Source organism: Abrus precatorius, unplaced genomic scaffold, assembly GCF_003935025.1.
Source record: "Abrus precatorius isolate BTA unplaced genomic scaffold, Abrus_2018 Scaffold7, whole genome shotgun sequence".
Classification (NCBI taxonomy): domain Eukaryota; kingdom Viridiplantae; phylum Streptophyta; class Magnoliopsida; order Fabales; family Fabaceae; genus Abrus; species Abrus precatorius.
In genome coordinates, this window is record NW_020874417.1 from 37,491,902 (window position 1) to 37,519,899 (window position 27,998).

At 34.1% G+C, this 27,998-nt stretch overlaps 3 protein-coding genes across 5 annotated transcripts; 1 reads left to right on the forward strand and 2 right to left on the reverse strand.

Moving 5' to 3' along the window:
• Window positions 1-2,195: 2,195 nt before the first annotated feature.
• On the forward strand, window positions 2,196-8,624 carry LOC113872006 (coiled-coil domain-containing protein SCD2). Of its 3 annotated transcripts, none has more exons than XM_027509156.1 (17): window positions 2,196-2,560; window positions 2,641-2,789; window positions 3,034-3,109; window positions 3,232-3,273; window positions 3,363-3,425; window positions 3,964-4,013; window positions 4,100-4,127; window positions 4,345-4,356; window positions 4,431-4,541; window positions 4,624-4,684; window positions 5,190-5,306; window positions 5,466-5,590; window positions 5,785-5,854; window positions 6,947-6,988; window positions 7,091-7,131; window positions 7,495-7,621; window positions 8,141-8,618. In XM_027509156.1, the coding sequence occupies exons 1-17, from the start codon at window positions 2,234-2,236 to the stop codon at window positions 8,251-8,253; spliced, it is 1,554 nt and encodes a 517-aa protein (XP_027364957.1). In that variant the 5' UTR covers window positions 2,196-2,233; the 3' UTR covers window positions 8,254-8,618. The 3 variants fall into 3 exon arrangements, with proteins under 3 accessions (XP_027364957.1, XP_027364955.1, XP_027364956.1); XM_027509154.1 differs by having other exon boundaries at window positions 2,198-2,560; window positions 4,282-4,356; XM_027509155.1 differs by having other exon boundaries at window positions 2,223-2,560; window positions 4,282-4,356; window positions 5,469-5,590; window positions 8,141-8,624.
• Window positions 8,625-9,962: 1,338 nt separating this feature from the next.
• LOC113871955 (ADP-ribosylation factor GTPase-activating protein AGD3-like) lies at window positions 9,963-22,185 on the reverse strand. The gene is made up of 16 exons (XM_027509049.1): window positions 21,707-22,185; window positions 21,238-21,307; window positions 19,344-19,451; window positions 18,965-19,035; window positions 18,556-18,618; window positions 14,724-14,768; window positions 13,017-13,082; window positions 12,884-12,931; window positions 12,694-12,789; window positions 12,574-12,615; window positions 12,197-12,412; window positions 12,080-12,106; window positions 11,604-11,749; window positions 11,412-11,505; window positions 10,268-10,749; window positions 9,963-10,077 (listed from the first exon to the last, which is right to left on the reverse strand). Exons 1-16 carry the CDS (start codon window positions 21,749-21,751, stop codon window positions 9,963-9,965), a joined length of 1,734 nt encoding a protein of 577 aa, XP_027364850.1. The 5' UTR covers window positions 21,752-22,185.
• Window positions 22,186-24,714: 2,529 nt separating this feature from the next.
• On the reverse strand, window positions 24,715-27,993 carry LOC113872546 (trihelix transcription factor ASR3-like). Its single transcript, XM_027510175.1, has 3 exons — window positions 27,135-27,993; window positions 26,955-26,996; window positions 24,715-25,321 (listed from the first exon to the last, which is right to left on the reverse strand). Exons 1-3 carry the CDS (start codon window positions 27,835-27,837, stop codon window positions 25,038-25,040), a joined length of 1,029 nt encoding a protein of 342 aa, XP_027365976.1. The 5' UTR covers window positions 27,838-27,993; the 3' UTR covers window positions 24,715-25,037.
• Between the last annotated feature and the right edge of the window lie 5 nt (window positions 27,994-27,998).

Consider the following 27,998-nt stretch of genomic DNA (forward strand, 5'->3'; position numbering starts at 1 on the left):
CAAATATTGAAACTCCTTAACATGCAAAATTTATTAAAAATTAAATTATAAATACTATAACTTTTAAATTTTGTTATAACAAGTTATTTTATAAACTTATTTATAAATTATATAAAATAATAATTCATGTTAGCTGTTATTTAAAAATTTGTCATAGTAATAATTTTATTAACTTATAAATAAGTCATAAAACATACTAACTCATATTAGTAAATTTTTTTAAAATGTCTATTTAATAATATTTTTTTAAAAATCTTACAATTAAATTAAATACTTAATTTTTCTCGTCGTTTATATATTTTACAATTTACTCATGAAAGTTTTAAATCATTTGTAACTTACTCTTTTTTTAAGCTTAGTCTTGTTTTAAGTTTGGATTGTAATATTAAAGTAATTAAATATAAATTCAGACATGTTATAAATTTAATATTTAAATCAAATGAATAAAAAATTAATTTAAATAATTAATTATCTTTTCTTCAATCTAATCTAAATTATTTATTATTAATGTTCCTAAGTACACGAAACGAGACCTATAACATCAACATTTAACTGTATGAAACATGTTGCAGCATTTATTATGCACACAATAATAAAAATAACATTATTTTTCTATTTTTATACATTTTTTGGAAATATAAAATAGAAAAATATTTTTATAATTAAATGTTAAAATAAATTTAAATCAAATCACTTTTTATATCATTTATATTATAACTTAGGAATATGAATAATTCAAGTTATTTGTCAAATCAAACTTTTTTTTGGAATAACATTTATAAAGTTTATAGATAATTTAAAAAAATAACTTATGACGCATACAAAATTTTATTTATTTATTTAGCAAGTGTTATTATCAAATTTATAATATAAATTATTAAATAAATATTTAATTAAAATATACATTTAAATACACTGTATGTAGGTTAGGTCAAAACTTTTAAAAAATATATATATATTTAATAAAAATGTCAAGTTTTATATGACAATGATCACCACCAGTTTAGGCCTTAAATTAAAAAGTTAAATTAGATTTAGACTTTATAAATTCTAACTTGATTTAGTTTATTTTTATATAAAAATAATATACTTTTATTCGTATATAAATTTGAGTCTTCATCTATTCTTACACAAGGAATACTAAAAAGAAATATCTAATAATATACTCTTAATTATTAAGTAAAATTTATTAAAAATTATTAAAATATGTAAGTTCCATTTTTTTATTAATAAATTAATATTTTTTAACATATTTTTGTAGTTTTTAATAAATTTTAGTAAATAATTAAGAATATATTAAAAAAGTGATTTTTCTGGCTTTTCTCTTCTTATATATATATTATTAATTTGAATACATACTTGAACATTTTTGTAATTTATTTTATATATTTAATGTTTTTTATTGTGATTTTTATTTCTTTCAAAATACTATTTTTAAGGTAAATTTTAAATTCTATTTGATTAAGATTTTAAATATCAGTATCTTATATCAAATTAGAAGTATATTTATATTTTAGAATATGATAATGACACTGAACATAAAATTTGGTAAAGCAATACTGTAAATAAGTTTGTATGGAAGTTAAATTTTATCAGCCTAATTATTAAATGTATAATCTTAAATATGTAAATAACATGGCACATTTTGAAATAAAAATGACATGATAAAAGTATTAATAATTTTTATAAATTGTGTAAAATTTGATATAATAAATTTATTTTATAATAATTTTAAAATAAACCATTTGATCGATCATATTTTATTTTAATAAAACACATTAAATATATTATTTTATTAAAATTGACATTATCTGTTAATTGATTTCAATTGGTTATGAATACAAGTATTTGCTACACTTTTTCGGTGACTGTTCAACAAAGATCTAATTCCAATTGTTCCCTGACTAAAATAAAATTGAATACATATCTGGTATTGAAAAAAAATTATTAAAACAAATAGATCTCTTCCTATATATTGTGGATGCGTGTTTTGGGTAGCGGGGGAAAGAGATGTTTGGTGGTTAGGATACCATTTTGGTTCTTGGAAGGAAGAAATACATATAGGAAATGAAATTGGTGCATTTAATTACTATAATGCCATTTGTGATTTAAAAAAAAAAAAAGAAAAGAAAAGAAAAAGAGGAATGTGTGTGAGTGAGGGTGACAGGGGTGGGAGAGATGACCGAATAAATTTGGAAGGGGTGTGAGGTGTGTGGGGGAAGGGAGTAAGAAGATGGAGCGGAAGTGGAGCAGTGAATCTGGTAATCGGAATGGGAATGTGATGTCTTCGCCATCACACTCACGTAACGGCCATGCTCGTTCATCCTCACTCACCCTAAATGCAACTGCAACTGCAACTGCTACTGCTACTGCATCTGCTATGTCAACCATCAAAAGGACTCAGAATGTTGCTGCCAAAGCCGCCGCTCAGCGCCTCGCACAGGTCATGGCTTCTCAGACTGCCGACGAAGACGACGACACCGACGATCTGGGATTTGGCTACACTGCTCCTCCACCCCTCTCTCTCTCCAGGAATGCTCATAGATCTCCATCTCCTGCGGTCCCATTCTTTCCCTTCCTTTTCACATTTTTCATTTATCGATAACTAGCTAACTTGTTCTCTCCTTCTAACTTAATTAGTTAGCTCGGAACCTCGTAGAAGAATCAATGTATCTTCGCCCTGCACCTGCACCTGCACCTGCTCCTGCTCCTGTTAATAAACCACCATTAAGCCTCAGGACTCCACCTCCCGACCCTCCCACTCATATTTATCGGCCCAAAGACAAAAGGTAAACTGTTCTACCGCCGTAATCCCTTCACTTATCATCTTTTTCGCATCATTACTTCGTATCTTTTCTTATAATCAATAGATCCATAAAATGCATAGGCCCTCCCAATTGCTATTGGATTTTGCTACTACATTTTATATGTAAAATCAAATCCATGCCCGCTCAGCTCATTCTTATAATGCAATCGCAATTGGGGAGTCCATTTAAGCTCCTTTCTTCTTTGTATCTAATGGAAAATTTACAGATTTCCGTTTGATACTGGACTCGTTCAACCTAAAGGTTCAGGAGACCAGCGTGAGGCCTCTGCACTTCGTGACGAGGTTAATTACTTTGTTCTGCCAAGTATTGTTTCGACGTTTCTATAAAAGAGCATTCAAAGTGTTATGAATTGAGGACCACGCCCTTTTAAATTCACATGAACAATTTTCTGCTCTCCCTGCAGGTTGATATGCTGCAGGAAGAGAATGAAAGTATTCTCGACAAGGTACTTCGATCATATTTGTTCTTTGACTCTCCCAGTTGTGAATGGACTAACAGCATTTATGAGTATTCAAGTGTTTCTAAATTATCCAGCTCAGACTTGAGGAGGAGAGATGCAAGGAAGCAGAGGCCAGAGTTAGGGAGCTTGAGAAGCAGGTGCTGACTTTTTTCATTTATTGGACTACAGTACACTAGTTTCCACATATTGACTATGGTTTTCTTAATTACAGTCTGCTTGTTCATTGGTTCACACAGCAGGAGTCTAATTTCTACATGCTTACTGCACTGTTCGTTATTAATAATATTTTCCTCTTGCTTTTGATTTGAGAGTCCGTCTAAATTATTGTTGAGCTACCTAGTTTCATTTTTTCCCGGCTAGAATGAGCTGTATTACGGCACCCACTTGGCTATTATAATTTACTATGCTATGCTAGGAGGATGTGGCCATTGGCCTAATGGTCACTGCCTATGCCATTAGGCTAGGAATTTGGATCCCATCCCATTATACCTCAGGCTCAGGTAACCAAAACGAAAAAGAATCACCATGTTTGAAGAGTTCCTTTCTAAAAAATGAAACTTTCCTTTTTTACTTCTGAAATTTTATTACTTCACGACCTTTATGTTTATACATGTATTTGTTAATGAAATTTCTGTCAAGTCTTCAGCTTTTAATCTTTTATCTCTAAGTCTGTAGGTTGCTTCCCTTGGAGAAGGTGTATCTTTGGAAGCCAAACTCTTGAGCAGGTGAGTTAATTGAAGTTGAAACTGTTGCAAATGGGTTCGCCTTTGCTTAGTAGTGTCTTTGACATCCTCGTATTACTCAATTGCAGAAAGGAAGCAGCATTGCGTCAAAGAGAGGTAACGCAGAGCTGTATATTTTACAAACTGTTACATTGTTAATTTATGCTATTTAGAGAATGGAGCTATTATTTAGCAAAATAGTAGGATGTTCCATTTCTTGTTTAGTTCCGTTGCAAGGAAATGCTTCCCAAGACAGCTTTATATCTCACAGGCTGCACTTAAAAATGCCAAAGAATCTAAGGATGGATTTGATAAGGAAATCACTTCTCTACAGGCTGAAATTGAGGTGAATATACCTTTTCTTTTTCAATATTTTTAATGCAGGCTTCCATACATGTTTAATTATTTCCTTTGAAAAAGGATGCAAAAGTTGAGACTGAGGCTGCAGTGAGACTGCTAAATGGAGCTGAATCTGAAGTGAAAGGTCTTCGATCAATGACACAGAGAATGATATTAACTCAGAAAGAAATGGTATATACTTCCTCATTTTTGGGGTCCATTGGTATCTGTTAGTGATTTGGAAAACTTATTATATAGACTTTTTTCTTGCCAGGAAGAAGTTGTTCTAAAGAGGTGTTGGCTTGCTCGTTATTGGGGTTTAGCTGCAAAATATGGTAAGCTACTGTCTGAGTTTCTTTTTCCTTTTCTTTTGGGAGTTGCATCGTGGCATCTCTTCTTTCCTTGACTAACAAGTCATTTTAATATCAATTCATTCAATTGGTTGTGTTAATTACTCCTGATAAAACTTGAATATGTTTTCAGAGCTTTTTATTATCATTTTTTAACCATTTATGTGTGTTTATTTTATTGTAAAACTAATGAGGATGATGATTAGATACTGGACCTGCTTGCATGCTAGGATTTAGCTGCAAAATAAACTAATCTAAAGTATCTTTTTGTTTTTCTTTTGGTGATGGGGTAAAGGAAACTATTGGCAGTGTTGGACTTGGAATACATTACCAGAGCTTTTAAGAATCTGTTTTTCACTCTTCTGTGTATGATTGTATGCTTATATAATTATATTTTGTATGCATTTGGCTGATGTTCCCAAGTGACCGATTTTGTGGCTCACTTATAGCTATCTTCTATCTTGTGTAACTTTTGCAATGGTTTTTATAGGCATCTGTGCAGATGTTGCAGTTTCAAAGTATGAACATTGGTCATCCTTAGCCCCCCTTCCATTTGAGGTTGTTGTTTCTGCAGGACAAAAGGCTAAGGAGGAATGCTGGAATAAAGGCATGAAATTAAGATTTGGATTCTACAGTTCAAATTAGGTTGCCCTGCATAGTAGGACAAATATGTGTTTTGTGTTATATTTTTCTTATAGTGATGATTTTCAATATTTAGTTACATGTATCTGTGAATTCTCCGAAGATAATATTATGATTTTTTAAGCAGGTGATGATGCAACTGAGAAGAGGAACAAAAATATTCCTGACTTGAATGATCTTACTGGAGAAGGAAATATTGAAAGTATGCTTTCAGTTGAAATGGGTTTGAAGGAGCTTGCCTCTTTAAAGGTTTTCCTCAGACATTGGTGGTCTTCCTTTTTTTTTCACAGCATGTTCCTCTATTACAAGAAATTCTTCCATTTAACTTTTTACTATCTTGTTTAAAAATTTTGTATTTGTTACATAGGTTTCTCAATATTCACCGTGCATAAGCAATGCCAATTTTTTTATGTTTCCCTCATTTTTTGTGGTTGTTTTACAAGGTTGAGGATGCTATTGTGCAAGCATTGGCCCAACAGCGGCGTCCAAATCCTGCTCGACAATTAGTATCCGGTATGCATTTCTACTTTCATCACTATTCTTGTTATCCCAAATCATTTACTTCTATGGCTCTATTCTTAGAGAGATAGAAGAGAAGCGCATTAGAAACTTCACACACACACACACACACACACACACACAAGGAGCATGGTAAGTCAAACTCAATCTTATACAATTGAATAATTTTTTATTAAATTTATCCCAAAACCTACTTGCAAATTGCAAGTTTCCTTCATATAAATAATATCTAGAAAATCTTAGATTAATCTAAAATTATTTAATATCTCATTGATATTTATCAAAATTAGCGTAATATATAAAATTAAAAACCTTTTAATTATATTTAATTATTGCTTAATTCTTACAAGGTTTTGACACAAACAGTCGAGGTACTATAAAATTATTATTCAACGGTTGGATTAATATAAAACATGTTCCATATAAAGTTATTGAATATTGTAAGAATGGTAAGTCTTATTGCTGTTGCCACGGACAAGTATTCTCATTGACAAGTAATATAGAGAATATTTAAGACCTTAAAATATCATTCTACAAAGATTATTTGACAAGTACTAAAGATGTCAAAATGTTTATTATTTAGTTAAAGACGTAAAAGATGATGTTTTGAATCAAGATAAAGAAATAAGTAGAGAAGAGAGAAGAAAAATAAAGAAAAACCTAATGTTACCTAATGATAATTATTCTTTAATTGCCAATCGCCTATTATAAACTTATTAACACCTAATGATCATATATTGCCAATATTTTTTTTTCTTAAATTATTATTATTATTAATGATCATGCAAGGTAACAATTAAGAAAACCTGAAAATTCCAAAAAACTTATTAATTTAATGATTGATTGAAAGTAAAAGGATTATGGTTGACCTTCTTAAATCCCAAACCAGAGTTTATCCTATGGTTCTGTTGTTTTATCATAGTACGATCACTAGTCAATCAATTACCTAAAGCCATATCAAGAGTGGGACCAAGATTTATCAAGAGTGCTTCTCTATTAACTTGTTTTATATAGACATTAAATCTGTCAGATAAAAATATTTCTTATGTACTAAACATTTTCTGGACACCTTTGGTCATTTGCCAGATATTAAATCACCTGGGGACCCTAAGTTTATGGAAGCCTTTGGTAAGTTTTCTCCTGCCTACTATTTGCTGAAATAGCTGCGCATTGTCCCTTCCATGCAAATGATAAGTTAAAGGTATGCTAAATAACTTTGTTTTTATGTAGAATTGAGTCCAGAGGAGTCTGAGGATGTTCTTTTCAAGGAGGTATTTTATTATCTCACGATCTGATCTTGCTCTTTATAATTTCTGGCTGCTTAGAATGTCTGTCTATTGCAATATATTTCATTTCTCTTCTATGAGATGACATGCTTTTCTAGATTCTGGATTGCATGGTTCTTTGATTTTAATTTTTGTAAAACATGTACTTTTTTAATGATTTACCTCACCCTTCTAGCCCCTCAACCTTTTCATAAATATTAGTGGCTTGCATCTAGTTTGAATCTGTGACCGGTCCGGTGAAGGTGATGGTTACTCTCATTGTTCTCTCTGAGTCTATCTGTCTGACTAGAATCTCAACCTTCTATTACTGAAACATGCCGTCTAAGTGAGTTTAATCTTCATGGACAGGCTTGGCTGACATATTTTTGGAGGAGAGCCAAGGCTCATGATATAGAGGAGAACATTGCCAAAGAACGTCTTCAATTTTGGATTGGTCGGAGTGGGCATTCACCTACCTCACATGATGCTGTTGACGGTATTGTCTAACATTTTAATTTAATTATTTTGTGATGTATCGATCCAGAAATATGCTAGTTGGTTTAGAAGAAAAATGTTCAATAATGGTGTCACCATTAACATAATTCTTAAAGTGATGTTTGCTACTGATCACATTTAATCATGATGTCATAGTTGAATTTTAACCCCTTATTATGCGCAACGAGTCTCAACCAGTAGGCCTAGAGTCTATGCATCCATGCTTCTTTGTTAATATAATGCATGAACACTTCAGGTAGTGTGTGCAACTTGTTTCGGACACAATATTGCACATCAAAATGCATTCATGCTCTTGCTGTTTATGCCATCTACCACGTACTGAAAACGTGAATAACTCTTCCTTCTCCCTGCTGTTTTCCGCTCATTTAACCCGTTCACATATCGGACTTTTCTTCTATTTGTGCCCGTCTTCACTCACCTGTTTTCCTCGCCTTCTTGCTTATTATTCCCGAGAAAAAAAATTGCATCCAGTTATTTATGTGGATTTTTCAAACACCAGTTGAGCAAGGACTTTCGGAGCTCAGGAAATTGGGGATTGAACATCGACTTTGGGAAGCATCCAGAAAAGAAGTTGATCAGGACTTTACCATTGCACGAAAGTTGACTCCTTGACCTGAAATTTGTGCCTGGCTTCCTTCGAATGGTTCGCTGATTTATGGATATGAATTGTGAATTTCATTTTCCTTCTGGAGACTGTCACCTTCCACTCTGTTCAAGTGACGCTACCGTACTTTTGGCTCTAGGTATGGTAACCTGTTATGACAACTGTAATGAAATTTAGGAACTGATGTAGCTCTAGCTCGCTTGTTTCTCCGCTTTTGATGGTATAAATAATAGTGATAACCTGTCAAAATATTCATCATATAATATCTTACCCCATTAAGATGGGTTCAACAAACTCGAAGTTGAGCATAGTGAGATATAATATGCATAAATTTGTGCTTTTACTTGGAAAAAACTTGCCTGAAGTGAATTTTTTCAAGGTAGATGGCCTCTATTAGGACTGAGTTTAAGGAACAAAAATTAGTCACATTTTATTTTAAAATAAGTATTAATTATACGTTTATAATTTTAATGCAGGGAATGTGTTCATTCTCAATAAAAATTTATTATTTTTAGATACTTAACTCAACTCAAAAAATTAAGTTTATTAATTTTTTTAAAGCTAAGCAAATAATACTGTTATCTTATTAGTGAGTTTTTTACGCATTCATCAGGTATTGTTAAGTTGACATTATTTTTTAAAATAAGGTGTACATATCGTATTAGTGGGTTTAAGGAAGGGTCAAGATGAGGATGAAATCAATGCATACAAAAATTGACAACTTTTTGGTATTAGGGTTCCAAAGACTAAGTTAACATTTAAAAAAAAAAAAGTTATTCCTATGTCACTCAACATCAAGGCCACGTGTCCCTCTGCGTTTTTCTTGGCAGACCAAATGACTAACGGTTGTATACATGAGAAGTTAAATATACAATTTTTTCAGTTTCAGGACTATTTTGATGGATCTTTAAAATGATCGGAACTAAAATGGTCATTTCCTAAGGATAGAATTACGCAAATATATGCTGTTCACTCTAATATGTCCTTACCCAATCCCAGTCTTTAAGCTCGTCACTATAACGTCTGTCTCACGTTCTGCACAGATCAGACGTACACACCTCTGATTGCCATTAGCATCTCACGTTACTCCCTTTGGTCCCTTGCCTCCCTTGCTTGTTAGGTATGGAGCTACTATGCAAGACCTTCCCCATTGCCAAAAAATGATCTAAAAAACTTGACTGCACAGTAACAAGTAGAAGGGAGAAATGTGTGATTTATTTTTAACTAGTGTTTCTTTTATCTACTAAAAAAAATCATTAAAGAACCAAACATACAAATGCATATCTTTTGTACACACCCCACCCGATGATCCTAAATTATAAAAGCGAAATTTATCCAACATGTTTTGGAGGCACAACACCTTGACTAAAATAAACCAATGCAAACAAAACCCTAGCCCAATGCATTGCCGCAAAAGGGCAGGCAATAGAAATACACAACATATTACAAATCCCTGACTGTATACTACCAGTACAGGAGTGCTATTAACTAGGACCAATGTGGCCATTTTAAATTACAAATATTAATACTATTTGCAAATGATGACCAAGGGGCAGGCATTTCAACCTACCACTCTAGCTTATACCCTCAAAACTTGTGACATTACATTACCAAAATAAAAAAAAGGTAACAGCCTTTCAATATATGAAACACAACTTTACATAATCCAGTCTTCCATTCCATATATTATAGAATTTGGAACTCCAGAGATTCTCTGTCATCCATTTGAATCAGACAACAGAGTGAGGACCTCTGTGTCGTTAAAATTTGACTGTACAACAAGCTCAATAGGGTTCCTTCCTATCTTATCCACAACTCTTGAATCAGCTCCCCTGCATTATTAATAATTGCAGTATAACTCAACGAACAAAGACTAAAATATCAAGTATAAAACTGAATGAATGAATAAATCAGCAAACAGTCCATATTACCTTCAACAGTCAAATAAGTAAATGACATTACCAGAGTTCAAGCTAAATTGTTGAAAGAAAAACTTCAACCATTATGCAATGTCAAACTCACCTTGAAAGAAGCAATCTTGCAAATGCAGATCTGCCTTTGAGAATACAGTGATGTAGTGGAGTTTGACCTCTAAAATCAGTTGCATTAATATTTGCACCATACTGTAGCAGGAGCTCCAACATACCAATATCTGCAGTTTCACAAGCAAGGTGAAGTAGGGTGTAACCGTCTAAATTATCTATTGTCTGGCCTTCTTTAATACCCATCAAGTTCAAAGAGCAAGGAAGGGACCAATCCAATGAATTCCCAGTTAATGTAGAACAGTGGTCCTGGCTTGCCTGCCCTTGTAACATTACTTTGGCAAGGGTTAAAGAATTACTGCATGTTTGCTTGTAACCAGCATTAATGTCAATGTCAGAATTAACAAGGTAGCAGTATACAGTTTTTTTGTCGTTAGTATGAACAGCCTCCCAGATCCGTTGTGACACCAAGAAAGAGTATTGACTGTCCTTTCGCTTGTGAACAAAAAGCTTCTCTGCATACTGATTTGAAAAGAAATGGATGAGGCAGTCCGGATTACATCAATTAGAATGTAGCACAAAACACTAGTAAAGAAAATACCCAATTATAGTTAACATGGTAAATGCATCTCAAATTGTTTGAGCTTACAGATTTACAGTCCAAAAAACAAATGAAATTTGAAACTAGAGAAATGCTAAATTGTGTGTCTAAACCAGACCACAAATTACAATGTGTTGGTTACAGTCAAAATTACAACAGTGATTACATCTTAAAGTGTAAATTTCCACAAAAAACTCCAAATTATAAGCTATCAACACTTTGACAACAACTCCAATTTCTAACACCGATTTTATCTGACATATCCAACTGCCAAGAGTGCTAAACAAAAGAAGCTTATACAAGAGAAACACATTATCATACATGTGATGCATCTCTTTAGTACAGGACATAGGAATGCAAAGGGTAAAACCTGTTATTTTACTCTATTTTGATTCCTTCAAGATAAAGTCTCAACCAAATGCTTCTTGTAACAACACTTTAAATTAGTCCAAATTCAAAACCCTGGTCCATCATCCCCTTTCATTTTCACTAAAACTCATCAAAATCCTAAAAGAACACATTTCTCTGTTAGTAAGAGCTGAAAATAAAGGGGGTTCTGCACACCAGCAAATTATAATCATACCTTCGCTTGAATAAATTTTTCCTTTACAGAGAGAGGATCGGATTGGCAAGGTTTTCTGATCAAAAGCATCTGTGATTTATCAGACTTGTTTAAGCTTCACGAGTAGCAGAAGTAAATATCAGATACAATTGGTAAAAAATAATGATCAAATCTAAGGCCAAGATATAACAATGGGGATTGGGAATTCTTTACCCTGAGGGGACAAGATCATCCTGAAAGGAACTCTGCAATTCCAATAGTTCCTCCCAGACTGTGTTGGCATAAGTATTTCCAAGAGATTGAAACAAACTTATCACAGAAGGTTCCCAAACTTTAACGTCCAATGTGACAGACCTGACCTGCAAAAAAAACAAAAAAGTGAGAACAAGCAGCACGCTGAGCAAGCCTCATCACCTAAGTCACCGTTAATACTTATACCTAACAGAGAGAAACAAGGAGATAGGAGAGATAGACCAGGTAATCAGAAACAACAGGGCTGGTCTCAAAAGAAAAGCTAATGATCATTTTCATGGCTTTATAGGAACCCTTTCTAATGAAACAACTTCTCTTACTTTCAACCAACTTTCTTGATGATTTTGGCATTGAAGAAATGTGGAAGATTATCTTAATGCAGGGTTTAATTACTCATTCTAGAGTTTTTGTCCTTTGTCCAGATCATTAAGCCTTGCAATATTACCTTGTCGAATAGTTTGAACCTAAAATGATTAACGTATCACAAGATTAAAAAGAAAACTATATGGAGAAAGTACTGACTTTAAACAACAATTTTCAGGCCTCTTTTCAACCTTTCCCTTTGCAGCAGATTGCATAACTGCCTCTATCATTTTATGTGAACTTCTACCAATGGCTTGTATACCATCTCCATTAGGAGACCCATTAGAGCCGTTTGAAGACCATCTACTCTCTCGATCAATCTGCCGTTTGTACTCTTGCATTCTTTCATTGAGAGCTGCTTGCTCATAGTTGGACCTTTCTCTTGATTGCGGAGCATAAGTCAGGACCTGCAAAAGAAGTACTCTGGAGCTAACCATTTTCACTTTCACTCAGGCTCAACTGTGCCAGCTAACCACCCATGATATACCACTTGATTGTTACTTTATCTATGACATCATTTTCCAAATCTACAAGGAATAAAGCTTTCTAAAGACAGCTGATGACAAACCTGGTTGATATAAGGCTCCATTTGGTGCAACAATTCATACCCCTACATGTGAGATCAATTAAGAGTAAGCCTGTTGTGACAAAAAATGCATCCAAGGTTAATGAAAACAATATAATATACCTGCTTAAAGTAACGAAGATGAGCATCCATGGTCCCACTGACTGCTTCCAAGAATTCAAATCTCTTCTTTGCTTCAATGTTTGACAAGGCAGTAACCTGAACAAAGCCTTTTCAAGTTTATTTGTTGTAAATAAATATCACAGTAATGGTGATTATCTATATATAATTCAGCTCAAATGAATTCACTAACCAGATTAAACCGTGCTTGCTCGAATGCAGATCTTGCATTACGAAGGTCCTGAAACATCTCTCAAATATTTTTTTAACGTAATATGCCAGGGATATTAAAGATGACCAATCACATAAAACAGACAAAAGCCAACCTCTTCTAGGGCAGTGACAACATCACTTTTCGTGCCTTTTCTCAGTGACAGAAACTTTTCACGAGCCTGTATCAATAGTGAATTTAGCAATCAACACTAAACAATTTGATTTTGAACTTTGAAGTTTATAATGCTTCAGAATCTGAAAGAAGCTTGTTCTAGGTATATTATAATATTCAAGATGCTGGGATCTCACATTGATTACAGAATTGGTCAAAGTAAAGCTTATTACTTATTAAGGCTAAGGTAATCCTTTCCTTAAGAGTTAGCTTTCAGGTTTAAGTTAGGCCAAAGCCCAATTCTTTTGTGTCAGCAATAATTTGATTAAAGCCCTATCTGCAGCCATACATCACTTACAACAATCATAATAGAGTGATTCTGCAATGCTACAACCAAAAACCATCACATGATACAACATGCTTGCACAAAAACAACTAAAGAAGAAGGCAAAGGAATATAATAAACAATCCCTAAGCTCCATCGTAGACAAAGTTGTCTTCAAAATCAAAGATCTCCAACTCCAAAGCGAGCATTTAATTTTTCCCTTGTCTTTATCACTTCTTCTTTTTCAGCATAACTGGCTCTGCCAATGCTTCAGATCCACTTAAAGGTGAAGGGACAAGAGGAGGAGGAGATGAAGTTAGGGATGAGAAACAAGGTGGTGGTGGTTGTGTTAGGATTCAATAGCAATGTATGGGACGTGAGTCCCAAATTTAAAGAAAATGGGATTCTAGTTGAGATTTATAACACCATGTCTCTCAATAGTTAACAAGTGATGCGAGTGATGGCGTAGACATTGCAATGGTCCAGGACTAGTTAAGGGACTAATGCATAGCTAGCCTGCATGGACGCGATGGTTGTAGAGCGTGGTGGAATGTTAGAATTCAATTGCAAAGTATGAGACATGAGTCTCACATCAAAAGTATGGGACTAAGTGTGAGTTTTATAAAGCCTTGAGCTCTCTAATTACAATGGCTAATTTTTGTGATATGATTCTCCCAAGGTTCTTATTAGGTGGTGAAGGGAGAAGATGAAAAGAAAAAAAAAAAAAAAAAACACTCACATCAAATATAGAAGAAAACATACCTTAGAGGATAAAGATATCTCCCATGCAGGGAAGAAGCTGCCCAAGGGGAGGCTACATGGAGCTGCTCTTTCTAGGGCCAAAAGCCTAATTTTAAAATGGTATCAAAGCCTATTGTAGACCTAATATTAGGCCACTCTTAACTATAGGAAAAAAAATCAACTTAGCCCTCCATCTTTCCCAGTGCAATTACAAAAAAAAATAAAAAAATCAATCTTATTATGTTCACGCTTTAGATATCCAATCTTGAGCATCAATGAATGTGCTGAGATCACAGATTGACTACAGGTATGGTCAAAGTAGACTTATAAAAGCTAAGGCAATCCTCACTTTACTAGTTAGCTTTTAGAATTGAGTTAGGCCAAAGTCCAAATTTAAGATGAGGTAAAGCAGCAAAAATATATCCAATATAAGAACTTGTGAACAATATATGTTGCCAAGTGTTTTCTTAACTTATGCTTTAGCATAGATGTAAGCTTTGGTTCATCACGGTATTCAAACAAAATTGCTACATCCATAATGTATTCATTGGCTTCATTCTTTGGATGACACATAATCATAGCAAAATTTACAAAGCAGGAGAAACTGAAAAAAAAAGGAATATTTTAGGATTGAGAATGCACCTGGTCATAAATAAGGCAAGCCTTGTCAAAGCGTTTTCGTTCTTCCTGCAATGGGCAAAAATGAAAGGGTCCTTAGAACAGAAACTAAAAGTGGATAAGTATTCACAGAAATTTTTATTTTCAAAAGCAAACGTTAAATTCAATATCCAATCATTGTATGATTATGATCTTCAAACTTCAAAGTATACAATAGCAAATTACAATATTTACACAAGCAACTTTAAATCTTTAGAGAAAAAAGAATTTTTATTAGAGAGAAGGGAAATGTTTCCAACTGAGAAAGGAAATTGTATCCTCCAAAATGGTGCATGTGAAAAAAGGGGAAGACCAAAGGAAAGAAAGAACTAATAATACAGCTGCAAGTCTGAGGTGGATAACCCTATAAACAACCAAGAGTTGAGCACCCAAGAGAGGGTAAAAGAACAATCTTGTACCATTGTAGATTTAACATTAATGATACATCCTTAAAATACTTGAAATCTGCTCCAAACAGGTGCATCAAATTTCTGCAACATGAAGGGTACAAAGAGTGATGCTGAGGGTAAAATAGCAATGTGGAATATGAAGAAGGTAAGCAAACAGATTGCATGGTTTTTAAAACAAATCTAGAAATGTAAAATAAAACCTATATTTGAGTTGAAAGAGAAAGATGCCCACATTTTTCTTTGTTGCAAATCTTCACATAGCTAGTCCCAAGCCCAAAGAAAAGGTGAGGGTTGTGTTAGGTGATTGATAGCTAGCATAAAACTTTTTTTTGAATCTCTATGAAATGGATCAATGAGGAAATAATGTTTATGCTAATTCATTTCTAGAAGCCATGCACTGTATGGCTAGAGTACAGTGTCTAAAGAGTGAGCCATTGCATCGCTGCCCAGACGTAGTGGAAAAAAAAAGGGTTTCCACATCTCATGAATGGGTGTGGGTAAAGACAATAGTTGACTGGAGGAGGATTTGTTTTGGAACAAGGAATGTCCGGATAGAGGTTCATTTTATGTGACTACAAGAAACTAAGTTGCAGTACACTAGAACAATCAAATTTAGAAATGTGAAAGGTATAATTGTTGATGAGTATTGGAAGAGTCATATTGCAGACGTAGAAAGGTTATGAGATACAATCATATAGAAGTTTCTAGTAGAAGGGCAGTCTTTTAATGTGATAAAAACTTATGCACCTTAGGTAGGGTAGGGGTGTTCAAAATAACATTTAATTTTCTATTGTCCTAAAGATGATAATAGGATATTTTAATTAGCTGTTGATACTCGATAACAGTAAAATTCACAAAAAAGAAAAAGTCATGTGAGGCTCATTCATTGCTGCTGATTACTACTAAGAGGTTTGTTTACATTAATGAACTAAAGTGTACACAATTTTTTCTCTCAGGGGAGAGAAGCGTAGTTTTTCAAACAGAAAGAAAGGTAATGTAATGTAAGCATCTTTCAAGGGAAAGGAGTGTAATTTACCCAAGTATAATTTTTACACTTCCATCATCTTTCCCTCTCATCTTGCCTCTCAACAACATGCAGATAATTGATAAGAATCTTTAATGTTGAGAAGAAAAAAAAAGCACAATGTGTGTATGTATAAAGAACCAAAAATTTGACAAGCTTCTACAGTAGTGGCATTCATCTATTACTTTTTTCGCACATTCTAACAAAAATGGGAATACAATACCCTTTACACAAGGGTACCATTGATGTGTGTATATATAACATATTATTCAAAGAAAAACAATATCCAAATATTGCATAATCATGCATTTTATTTAGATTTTTTTTTTTAGTTCAGATAACTACTGTGTTTTATGGTTTAAATGTAAATTAACAGCTAGAAGTAAATTAAAAAGCAAATTGGAGCTTAAAAGAGAGGAATTTGAACTCCCAAAAGATTCTACTGGATGTCAATGGAGTTGCCCATGATTGTAAAATAAGCACATGAAGAGAGGAAATCATTATTGATGACCAAAAAGTTCCATTGACAACTAATGGAACTCACCACGAGTGTGGATCATGTTGTTAGGGACTAAAATTTAGGTTCTCAGTGGCAAAGAGTTCAGCTAGTGGAACTCCCCAAGCTCGTGGTTTGAGCCCCATGTATGCTGACCTCACATTTTATATCAATTTTAAGTGGTTTAAAAGGATTTTTAACACCTTTAGTGTAAATAGAAAAGTAAGGGCTGGAGAAGAATCATCCGAGAAACTTGAAAATGTCAATGCGACATTGAAGACTTCTTGGAGTGCGATTCTAAAAGGATCACTATGAGATTTACAAGAGCAGCATACTTCACAGAGCAAAGACTAAAATACTTCAAAAGGTTTGAGAGTAGCCCAAATTAGGATTAATGATGATGTAAGGAATCTATTATAATCTTTTGCTAATCTTAATTTCTTGGTTCAATACATAATGTTTTCAATGCTTGTGAAGTTGTTAAGCTCCTGATTTACATGATTTTAAGATATTAAAGGAAGAATTGAAAAGTGAACATTATCGTTAGAAACTCCAAAATTGAAGCTAAAATTGTAGACTATAAAAGTAGACTAGATTTCTTGAGAAATTATTGAATTATCATAAAATTTAGTGAGTTTAATTGGATATAATTTTTAGAAAAGTAGAAGTTAGTCTAATTAAATACAATATTGTATTCTTACAGGAAACAATCATCTCAAAGCTGTGAAGCACGGGTACAAAATTTTTTCTTGAGTACCGGGTATGCCGTAGGTGCATGTGGGTACTTACAAGGTACATACCCAAAAAATTTGCAAAAAACAAAAATTGGGGTACAAGAAGTGAATACAATGGGGTATGGCTTAGGTACAACCATTCAAAATTTTTAAACTAAAAATTATTGTTTCAGGTTTTCGCTTGGGCCCAAAATATCTAACCCAGTTGGGTCTATTCCTCCCCTCCACATACCCGTTCGGCCATGCCCTACCGGTCGTCCCTTAGTCCCACTCCCATTCACTAATGTGCTACTTCCCTCCTTCCATCTCAAACCTCAACCTTCATCCCCCATCGGCAAGCAGCGAATGACAACTACAACTTGGGCAGCAACAACTCCAGTGAGCGAAGGCTAGCAGCAGCAAGCAAGAGTAACTTTGAAGCGGCAACAACTGTGGTGGCGACCATCTCCGGCAAGCAACAAACAGCAGCTCACTCTTTGTGGACAAATTTATGCCCATTTTATGTTAAACCATATATGATATGATTAAATTTGTGTGCTAATTTTTTTATATTTTATTTTGTATAATTTTAGGTGTGTATATATATATATATATATATATATATATATAATTTTATTTTTTTAATCGACGTACCCGTCTCTTACCCAGTACAGGTACTGTACATGTATCCTTGCAACCCACCTTTAAAATAAATCAAGAATTAAAAAAAGAATTATCTCCATTAAGTTCATCAATTTTAATTTGCGGTGAAAGTAATCTCAATTTTTTTAGAATTTGAATTCATTAATTTTAGAGTAATTGCGTTTTAAATTTTTTTGCATTTCTCTATTTCATTTTATTAATTGGTTGTGTTTAAATAGTTATGTTGCAATTAATCGGAATTTAATTGCACAATCCTTGTGAAGTGATAACTCTTTATATAACTACACAATAATAGTGTACTTGCAGCTCTATCAACTATATACTCATAGAATTCTATTCCAATTCTCCCTTTCCAAAAAAAATAAAAATTAAAGGTTTATTAAAAGAAATCTGAAAAAGTAGTTTAAAACCATTGTTGATGCAAAGCCTATCATTTTAAAGATAAGCATGCATTATTTTTTAACACATCTAAATAGGGTAAAAAGAACATATCATGAGAAAGAAATAGTACCTTAACCTCTTGCAAATCAATATTGACAAACTGAAAAAATCTGTCATTTAACATATGCTCAACCTGAAAGGAAGAAAGCAATCTATCTATGTCAACAGTATAGCAGACTTTATTGTCTTTGAAAACAAATAGTAATTCAGCTGTCCCATTGAACTTATATAATGGGCAAAATCCAGAAAATTCAGGATGATTCTTCCAAATAGCAAATGGCTAAAAGTAATGATAGGAATCACTTCCAAACTTTAAGCTTTTACCTGTGGTGTTGGCAGTAGATCTTAATTACTTATGACTTAACCTTTTTTTCCCCTCTTTGAACTAAAAGTAATTTTAAAAGCAAAAAAGATAAAAGAAATATAGGAGTCTGGCAACAAAAAATAGATTAAGAAGCATTTACACCACAATCTTATACCTGGGAGCGAAGGACTTCCTTGTATGTCCCAATTTCTCTCAAGGCTATGGTGAATTTGGTCATAACAGGGCCTGAAGTATGGGAAGAAACACAATCAATAAAGCCTGAAATCATGTATTTTTTAGAAACAAATATAACATGCAAGATTAAAATAAAATCATGAAGTCAAATAATACCAACTCCCAAGTACAATACCCTTGAAATACGGATAAACCACGCAAGCATATTATCTCAAGAAGAATTTTAAATTGTTGAATTAAAGGGTAAAACATGATCAAGTTTTAAGAGCACAAATCAGTATTAATTACCAGAAGAAACAAAGAGCCTTTCCATATATGGTCAGAAGTTTGATGTCCCAAATATAAAAAAATTGACATACCCCCAAAAGCCACACTCATAGGGTCATTGTGCCCTCCACCAAATGTTTCCAGGGAACTAGCAGATGCGATGTCTCCATCATATGCCTCCCCAAGTCTTTCGCTGTAAGGTACAATAGTGCACGCAATTATTAGACTCAGTCACAAGAACAATATATAATATCTATCATCTTCAAAATCAATATGCAAGGCATTATCAATTTATCATGACCAGTGAAACTTTTAAAGAAAATTATGAAAATGGAAATAAACCCACTAACTCTTCTTTGGATGATGGATGAATACTGGTTGTTTTATCATAATAAAAGTGGCCCAACAAAAATAAAATAGAAATTTAAAGAGACACCCTCCTTGAGATATATAGTAACAGAACACTATTAAAACTTTTTTCCTTTTACTAAAAAACAAAATCATATTTATTTCATTTTAAATTTTCCAACATAATATTTCATCAATAATTTTGAAAAAAATCCTATAAGTTAGAAATGAGAGGGTATTTTTGAAAGGAAAAGCTCCAAAGAATAGTTAACAATTAATAAAATTAACTAACTAACAATGAGCAATTGGGGATAGGATTGTGTTAAGGGTTGCTATAATTAGCCTTAAGGTTAGCTTAAGCCTAACTCAACCTTAAAAGTTAACTCGCAAGGTGAAGATTGTCTTAATCTTATTAAACTTCAAGTTTTTTTGGCCTCTACCTCAGATTTTTTTTTCTTTTATTACCAGAGTTTGTGCTCCTTTTTTTACTTGAATTTTTTTGTAATGTAGTAGGTCCTTTTTTTTTTTCTTGACCATTTTTTTATTTTTTATTTCTTTGAGCTTTTTCATTTTTTTGTTCTTGGATCTGAGCTTTAATACCATATTAGGATTTCAATACAGAAGTGGATATGCTTAAGCTTGAGATGTCTACTTCTCTAAAATGCCTTAGGCAATTTTAAAGGTCCTCTAACTTATATACTATTTGATATGTTGTTAACCCATCAATGTAAGACTTTATGTCTTAACACCAGTATTTCAACACTGCATACTGCACATCATCAAAGACAACACCTCCTCTAGGGATTTGTGGGACGTCAACCCAACCAAGACTATACAGTTGTCAGAGAAGCTTACCGCTTGCAACTTCTTCTTGTCATGAGCTCCTTGCAGCAAATAAATCATTGTTGACAACTCACATTCGTCCAACTCTTGGCAGTATTTGGGAACATATAGCAATATTCTAATATCTCAGGTCATGGAGGCAGTTGTCATGCCCATGTCCTTTGGGTTAGGAGCCAGTGATTCAATTGAGGGCTTGGAGACTTGGAGGCAGTGGCACAGCTGCACAAGCCGCAGTCAAACTGTCGGTTTTTTTCTTTTTCTTTTATTTCTCCAATTTTTATGGTTCTTGACTCGTTTAGTTTTCTTCTTATTCTGAACCAAATATGACTCGTTCAGTTTTCTTCTTATTCTGAACCAAATAGTGGTCCAATTCCTGGTTGAGTTGGTTGAACTGGACTGTCCAGTCCAGTTTTGATAACCAACAACCAAGCTTTATCAAAATATATCTTTTAATAACTTCATCTAAAATTCTTTTGGGTCTCCCTTGACCCCTTTTTACCAGACTAAGAGTCATGCAATATACTCTCTTTAGTACCTCTAAAAGTCTTCTTTACATATGACCAAACCACCATGATTTTATTTTATTTTTTCAGATTAAATATTTTCTAATATTTTATGATTTGTTTCCTTATTTAATTAGGATCATTGGTACAAACCATGAATTGCAATATCATCACAAAGATGCTTCTTCAGAAACAAGCATAAGAGATATGAACATTTTCTCAAAGATTTATGGCTATTAATCAACAGTCATTGATAATAATGATATGAGTAAAGCAAAGTACATACGTGTATTTCTACACCCTTTGTAAAATTTTAAGCTTCTCTCTCTTAAAAATTCAGCACTTTCCTCCAGGCATTGTATCTGCTTCACCAAAGAATTCATAAGCCACAATGTTAGCATATATTAAGTTGATGAAGACAAAAAGACCTATCAAAGTGACAATCGAAGACAACAACTGCATTGCATAAAACTTCAGAAACAAAGTAGAAGAAGGATTTTATGACTGGATAGGTAGATAGAAGGCAAAAGGACAACTTTGTTGAATGTTGGGCAGCACAATGACAAAATATCAATATATCACACGAATCACGTCATATACCGAAAATTGTCTGAAAATAAGGAAGAAGCAAAAAAATATTTGAAGTCAGGTGAATAAAGATAGCAACGAAGTTGTGAAAATGGGATTAGAAATCACTCTTGAAGGTAAAACAAATAGAAAGCAATCGTTGTGCAAAGAAGTGGAAGTAGAGCGGAAGAGACCTGCTTGCTGAACATAGGAGAGTCATCAAGCTTTGTGAATGGCATTTTGATGGGAGACAAGGAAATTTGTGTGTTCTTTATGACTAGGTATGATTCAGCGATGCATCACTGTACCAAAATCAATTAAATGAAGTAACAACGAAGGAAGAATTCCTTGAACTGAGATCTCACATTTTACTCTTTTGTCCATTAATCAAGAATGAATCCAACACCATCAGCTCTGCTACAAGATTCTAGAATCATCGACAACGGAAGAGCATTTGTATAAATATCGCGGCCCTCGACCTCCCAAGTTTTCCTTTGCTTGTTTTTGCCTGTCTGCCTGATTTCCTCTCAAAACCCCGAGAAAGAAGACCAAAAACAAAAGCCCTGGGAACGAAGCCCAGCACCAGACACAGACAAAAATCTTTGATTATTTTACACCACATGGCTGGTCGCATTACCCCGATTCTTGTTTACTGTCTTGGGAAGGGCAGTGCATTTCTGTCTTGCTTTTTTTTTCTTTTCACTGTTGAAACTTGAAAGGACTGCTACTCGAGTCCCAAGGCTATTTATTTATGTACACGTGTGCCGATTAAATTTCACTTAGTGGACGAGGTCTATTTGTTTATATATATATATAGAGAGAGTAAAATCTTTGTTAGTGTGTTATCAAAATATTTTTTTTTATTTTATAATAATTATATAGTATTTTTTAAGACTTAGTTTATTTTTAATTTTCTAATTTTACTTTTTTTAAGTTTAATTATTCATATTTATTTTTATAATTTTTAATTATTTAAATTAAATTTCTAATTCTAAATTTTGTCTAAACAAAAAACATAATAAAATATAACTAGCATGAATTTTTTTATATTTTTTTCTAATCTTTTATATTTTTTTAAATTTTAAATATTAAATAATTTGTAATAAATTTTTATTAAAATTTAATTTCTCTCACGTATTAAGAAAGGTAATATTTACTCCTGTCATCAATTCTACTACTATTAAGTGCTGATCAGTTCAACACTTTTATGGGGTTGTTATATTATTTAATTTTATAATATTTTATTATTTATAAATAAGGCTTAAATATTATTAAATATTTTTTTAAAAAAAGTCTTATGTCTTCTCTTCCTCAACCTCTATGGCTCCACCTTCACTTCCCTCGATCTCAAACTCTCGTTTTTAGTTTTCAGTATCAAAAATCCTTTCTCCACTTTTATCCGACATATGAACAGTTTTCCCATTCAATAACTTGATCCACAAGTTCGTTCTTTTTTGTTTCTTAAAGTTCTTTTGATTTTTTCGTTTTTAATATGAATCCATAGATGTTGTGTGAGTTGGACTCTGCAATATATTTTTCACGTTTATATTTAGTTTTTTTTTTTTTTTCGTAATCATGGAAGATTCACGGTACGACTACTTGAAATTGTTAGGTTAGCCTCGAGTATCTTGCATGTTGCCACCTGATCTAGGATTGATGGGTCAAAGATGTCCCCTTCAGAACAACATTTTTTATTCTTTAATTAATAACAGCAGTACAATAGAAGTCACCTTTACTTAGCTTCCTAGTCCAAATATATTGCTGCAACTTACTTTTCAAACTGTTGTGATTTATGTGTTTACTTACCCTAACCCAGAATTTGTCCAATCCAAAAAGTAAACAGAAATGCACTTCACATGTTCGATGAAATGCAAAAGCTTGGTAGGAGCTTGAGTTTGAGGTCTTGCAACGCATCTTGCACATTGTTGTAAGGGGAGTGTGAATGCTGTTGTGGGGTTTGTCAAGAAGATGGAGAAAATGGGCTTTGAGATGGTGAGGGTGGGGTTGAAGATGAATGTGTTTCTTTATAATGGAGTTCGCAAGTGATGAAAGAGCGTATGGATATAGATTTGCAAGCAAAAAAAAGTAATGGACTTCTTTATTTTGAGAAAGATACTCTCTTCCTTGGTTGGAACCTGCATGCGAGTGGAGGAAGAAAAGTTGAAGTGGCGGTGGGAGTGGGTGGTGCGCAAAAGTGACTCTCTATCAAAGCACCTGCGGTGGGCTAAGCGCAAGGAGTCTTAGAGTCTCGATACTGGCTAACGGAAAAAGAACGGCGAACAAGTAGTTGTTCTACAACCCCCAGAACTGTACGCAGCGCTTTTCAAAACAAAAACAAGAAGTGGTTTGTTTTTTCTAAGTCGCTCTGCGAAAACGGTTTTCTGTCTACGAGCGCCTGTCTGCCTTCACGAACGTCTAGTAACTCACTAGCCCTAAACCGTAACTGAAACACTCTCTTCTCCAACCAAAGCCGCCATCCAGATTCAGAAGCGGAAGCGGAAAGAGTTTACTGAAGAGGCTTTCATCTACGGCCTCCCTAATTTATGCTATCTTCGTTTCATTAGGGAAGTAGCCTAGCTCAGCTGGAGGAACCTCCTAATGGAAATAGAGTACTCTCATTAAAGCAGGGTATGAACAAAGATTTTTATGCAAATAATTAAAGTCGTTATTTGACTTATTTATAAATATTTATTTAAAAAATAAAATATTATAAAATTAAATTATGTAGCCCTGATGTGAAAATATATATACACCTAGGTAAAAATATTTAAGAAATAAGTAAATTTTGTTATATTATTGCTGTATTTTACTAAATTTGTGTTATGTGTCATCTCTCTACAAGTTATGCTATTTTATGATAAAATTATAATAAAATTCATTCACAGTAACATTTGTTATCATCAAAAAGTTACGTGCTATTTACAATAACATGTGTCATTATTATAAAATTACGCGCGTTATTTATAGTGATATGTGTCAATTCTTTTTAAGTTATATCACTTTTATGACGTGTCACCATCATGTGACAAAATTATAAAAATGGTGACACGTGACAAGTTATGCTTATTTCATTTTTTTTTTGGCAAAATTTATTTTAAAAAAATTAAAATTCAACGATTTCGCACTCATATTAGCAAAAAAAAATTTTATTAGTACAAATTCACTCTAAAACAGATAAATAGTTAAAAAAACATTAAATAAAGAATTTATTTTTTAATTTAAATTATTTAAATAAGAAAGCCCAGCTAGAGAGAGGGAGATGGCATCATTACTCCCCATAGAAAGAAAGATTCGCATAACCCCATCCCCATGCACATTAATAATGGCAGTAAGACAGAGGGAGAGCAAGAGCCGCAGTCCAAATGTGTGTACAAAATCCTAAATTGGCAGCACAAAAATATGGCATGTCTAGAAAGGAAAACAAACGTGAAAAAAGTGTGAAGACATCCCGAGATAAATAACAGAAACCACTATTATCTACAGGATTCCAAATGTTATGTACACTGTATTCTGATTGTTCTTGCACTACAATTTATCAGCGATTCTCCCTAGAGCATCTGCAAGCTTATCAAGCACTGCAACCAAGTTACTTGCATGGTCTTTCCGCTGTTCGCGGTCCAGCTGGAAATTTATGTTTTGAGCTTCAAGTCGAGAACTTAGCATCTTGCCGTTTCTTTCTAAGACATCAATTAGCTGATATTGCAAAGTTTCCTCCTCTCCATCAGTTGCTAGCCGCTTCCTTTTCCGCTCTCCTTGAGATGTGGAACCCATTTCTGGATTTGAAGTAGGCTGTTTCTCGTTACTCACACCTATAGAATCAAAAGAATGTTTAAACAAGTTAAATGTCTAATCACCCATCACTTAAATCCTCAACACAGTAATTGTTAGACCAGCACCTTTGGTCATATGTCTACTACAAGAAGCCACAGTCACAGCTAAAGCTAAAAGTTTTAAATTGCATAATCAGTGCTTGTGGCTGAGAGGCAGTTATCTTAAAATCCCAATCTATTACATGGAGCTCTAAGAATGATTTTTATCGAATAATTTGCTGTTTATGAATAATATGCTCTTGAAACATGAATAGTAAAAGAGTTACTCATGCCGTGTGAAGTATGTGTCATGGCCAAATTTGTTATCCAATGACTTGTGGAGAATACAGAGAGCACGAGGACTTGTAAGTAGCATTACTTATCTGAATATACAAGGTATCATTTACTCACATGTAAGGAACTTCAATCTAATTCATATTTTACAGATGTATGATTTATACACGAACTTTCAAACAATTTCAAGTAAGCAGTCACACGGATGACCCTGTCCTTCAATCCGAATTCCCATAAACAGTGTGTCAAGGTGACACGGGTGATTGAAACTTAGTACAAGAAATATTTATACATTGGGAATATTGAAATTCCAAATACAATAACTGAAAATGGATGCAATGAGCAAACAATTTACCAACTTTACTCTCAGGCTGCAGCAGGACGCAGCAATAGAAACATAAGGTTTGATATAAATATTGAACAAGGTAGCATGCTGCCACCATAAGGATTTTGGGGATTAAAGGTCTAAAAGATCCATGTTCACCATATTTTGAATATAAGGAGCTTTCGTATTTTTGGGCTAGCCATCTTGTCATTAACTGCAGTTTAACTAAATAGAACAGGCATTATCATTAAGTTTAGAGCCCATTACATGAAAATTGGTGCAGTGTTACACGCTTCACTGGTACGGGGTTAGGGGCGAGGTTGAGATTTCACTGCCCTTTTTAGAATTTAAAAATTCCCAATTGGATATAGTTTCACACACTTTTATCTACCGTGCATCACCCACATTGTTCAACACTTCGACAAAAAAACACACATCTCCGACAGTATTTCTGGGGACACCATGACACCCGCCTTCCATTCTTTTCTCTACTTTGAAGTTTGAACTATGAAACACCATTATTCTTAACTGAGTCTCTGAAACCTCAATCTCCCCAGCTCTTTTCTCTGTAACACTACCCTCACTTTTTATTGAAAGTTTAAGATGTCTTGTTTTTGAAATATGAATATGCCTTTAAATTTTGTTTGTTAAATGTTTCCTTGACTTTTATTGTTATTACTTGTATGCTTTGTTTAAAATGTATGACCTTTTATAGTTAATTATGAATATGCCATGAATGCTTTTTTTTTTTTTTAGCTTTTTAGCATTTATATGTATACAGTGTTTCAGAATAAAAGTCATCGCACGTTACGCTGTACCACGATATGGTTAGGTGAGAAAGCTATCTTCCGAACAGAACAAAGGAGCTCAAGCGAATAAAAAAAAAAGTTTAATTGAATATAGTGGTAGAGCTATCAGCTATTACTAGGCATATGATTTGAGTATTAACTCTTGAGTGGACACGTGTGAAATTTGGCAGATGAATATTTTGTTGAGTTGAGCAATGAGCATTACCTTGACCTTGGCAGGCACGGAGGAGGGGTTGATATTGCTTCTCTGGAAATCAGAATAATGAGACAGACAATGTGGCAGAAACTAGACAGTAGTAGTAGTGCAGTGCAGAAAAGGCAGAAAGAATGAAATGGGAAAACAGTGAATGTCCTTGCATAGTGAAGAAAGCAATGAAAAATGAACCTGAGATAGGAATGGGAGAAGGAATAGGAATGTCCTTCTTATCGGGAGTGGCACCCACTTCTTCTTGTTCAAAGTCGGAGAACAAGCCATCGTCACCAGCGGTGTTGCGATTACTGTCGTAGAGGTGTGGCTCCTCAGCTTTGCTGTCCTTGTCTTTGATGTCCTTGTCTTTGTTGTCATTGGGCGATGAAAGAGATAGAGCTAAAGCGGGAAGTTGCGAGGCAGTGCCTGAGTCTAGAATATCATAGACCTCCTTGTCGAAAAATCCGGGCAATTTCCTCTCTCTCCTTAAATCGTTTCTCATGACCCAAAAGGATTCCGACTCCTCCCTTATGTGAGACTCCCATTCTTTGATCTTCTTGTAGTCTCCGGCCAAATTGCTCCACCTTTTCCGGCACTGAACTGGACCCCTGTTCACTCCGTGCTTTCTGCAGTAAGAAGAGACGGATGCCCATTTAGGCTCCACCTGACCCGACCCGAATGCCAATCCGGCTGTGCGACCCCTCCTAAACTTATTCTCTGCGTCTCTCTTTCCCTGTATCAGAACCAGAATCTCTTGTCTTGTCCACCGAGGCAGTCTCGGCGCTTTCCCTCCCTCATCTCCGCCCTCCGCCCTACCATCCACGCCGTTGCTCTTTCCGTCTGCTTCGCCCTCACCTGGGTTTCTATTCTGTCCCAACGATAATTGCTCCTCTATGCCCATCTTTTTCCAGCCAGGCCACGTGACTCCTACTCACGGCGCTTTTCGGATGTCCGTTACGCCGTTTAGGAGAGAGATGGTCACCTCATCTTTCTCCGTAAGCACCAGGCACAGAAATGGAGGAGAGAAACGGGTTTTGCTTTTCCGCCTTTTCTAATTATTAT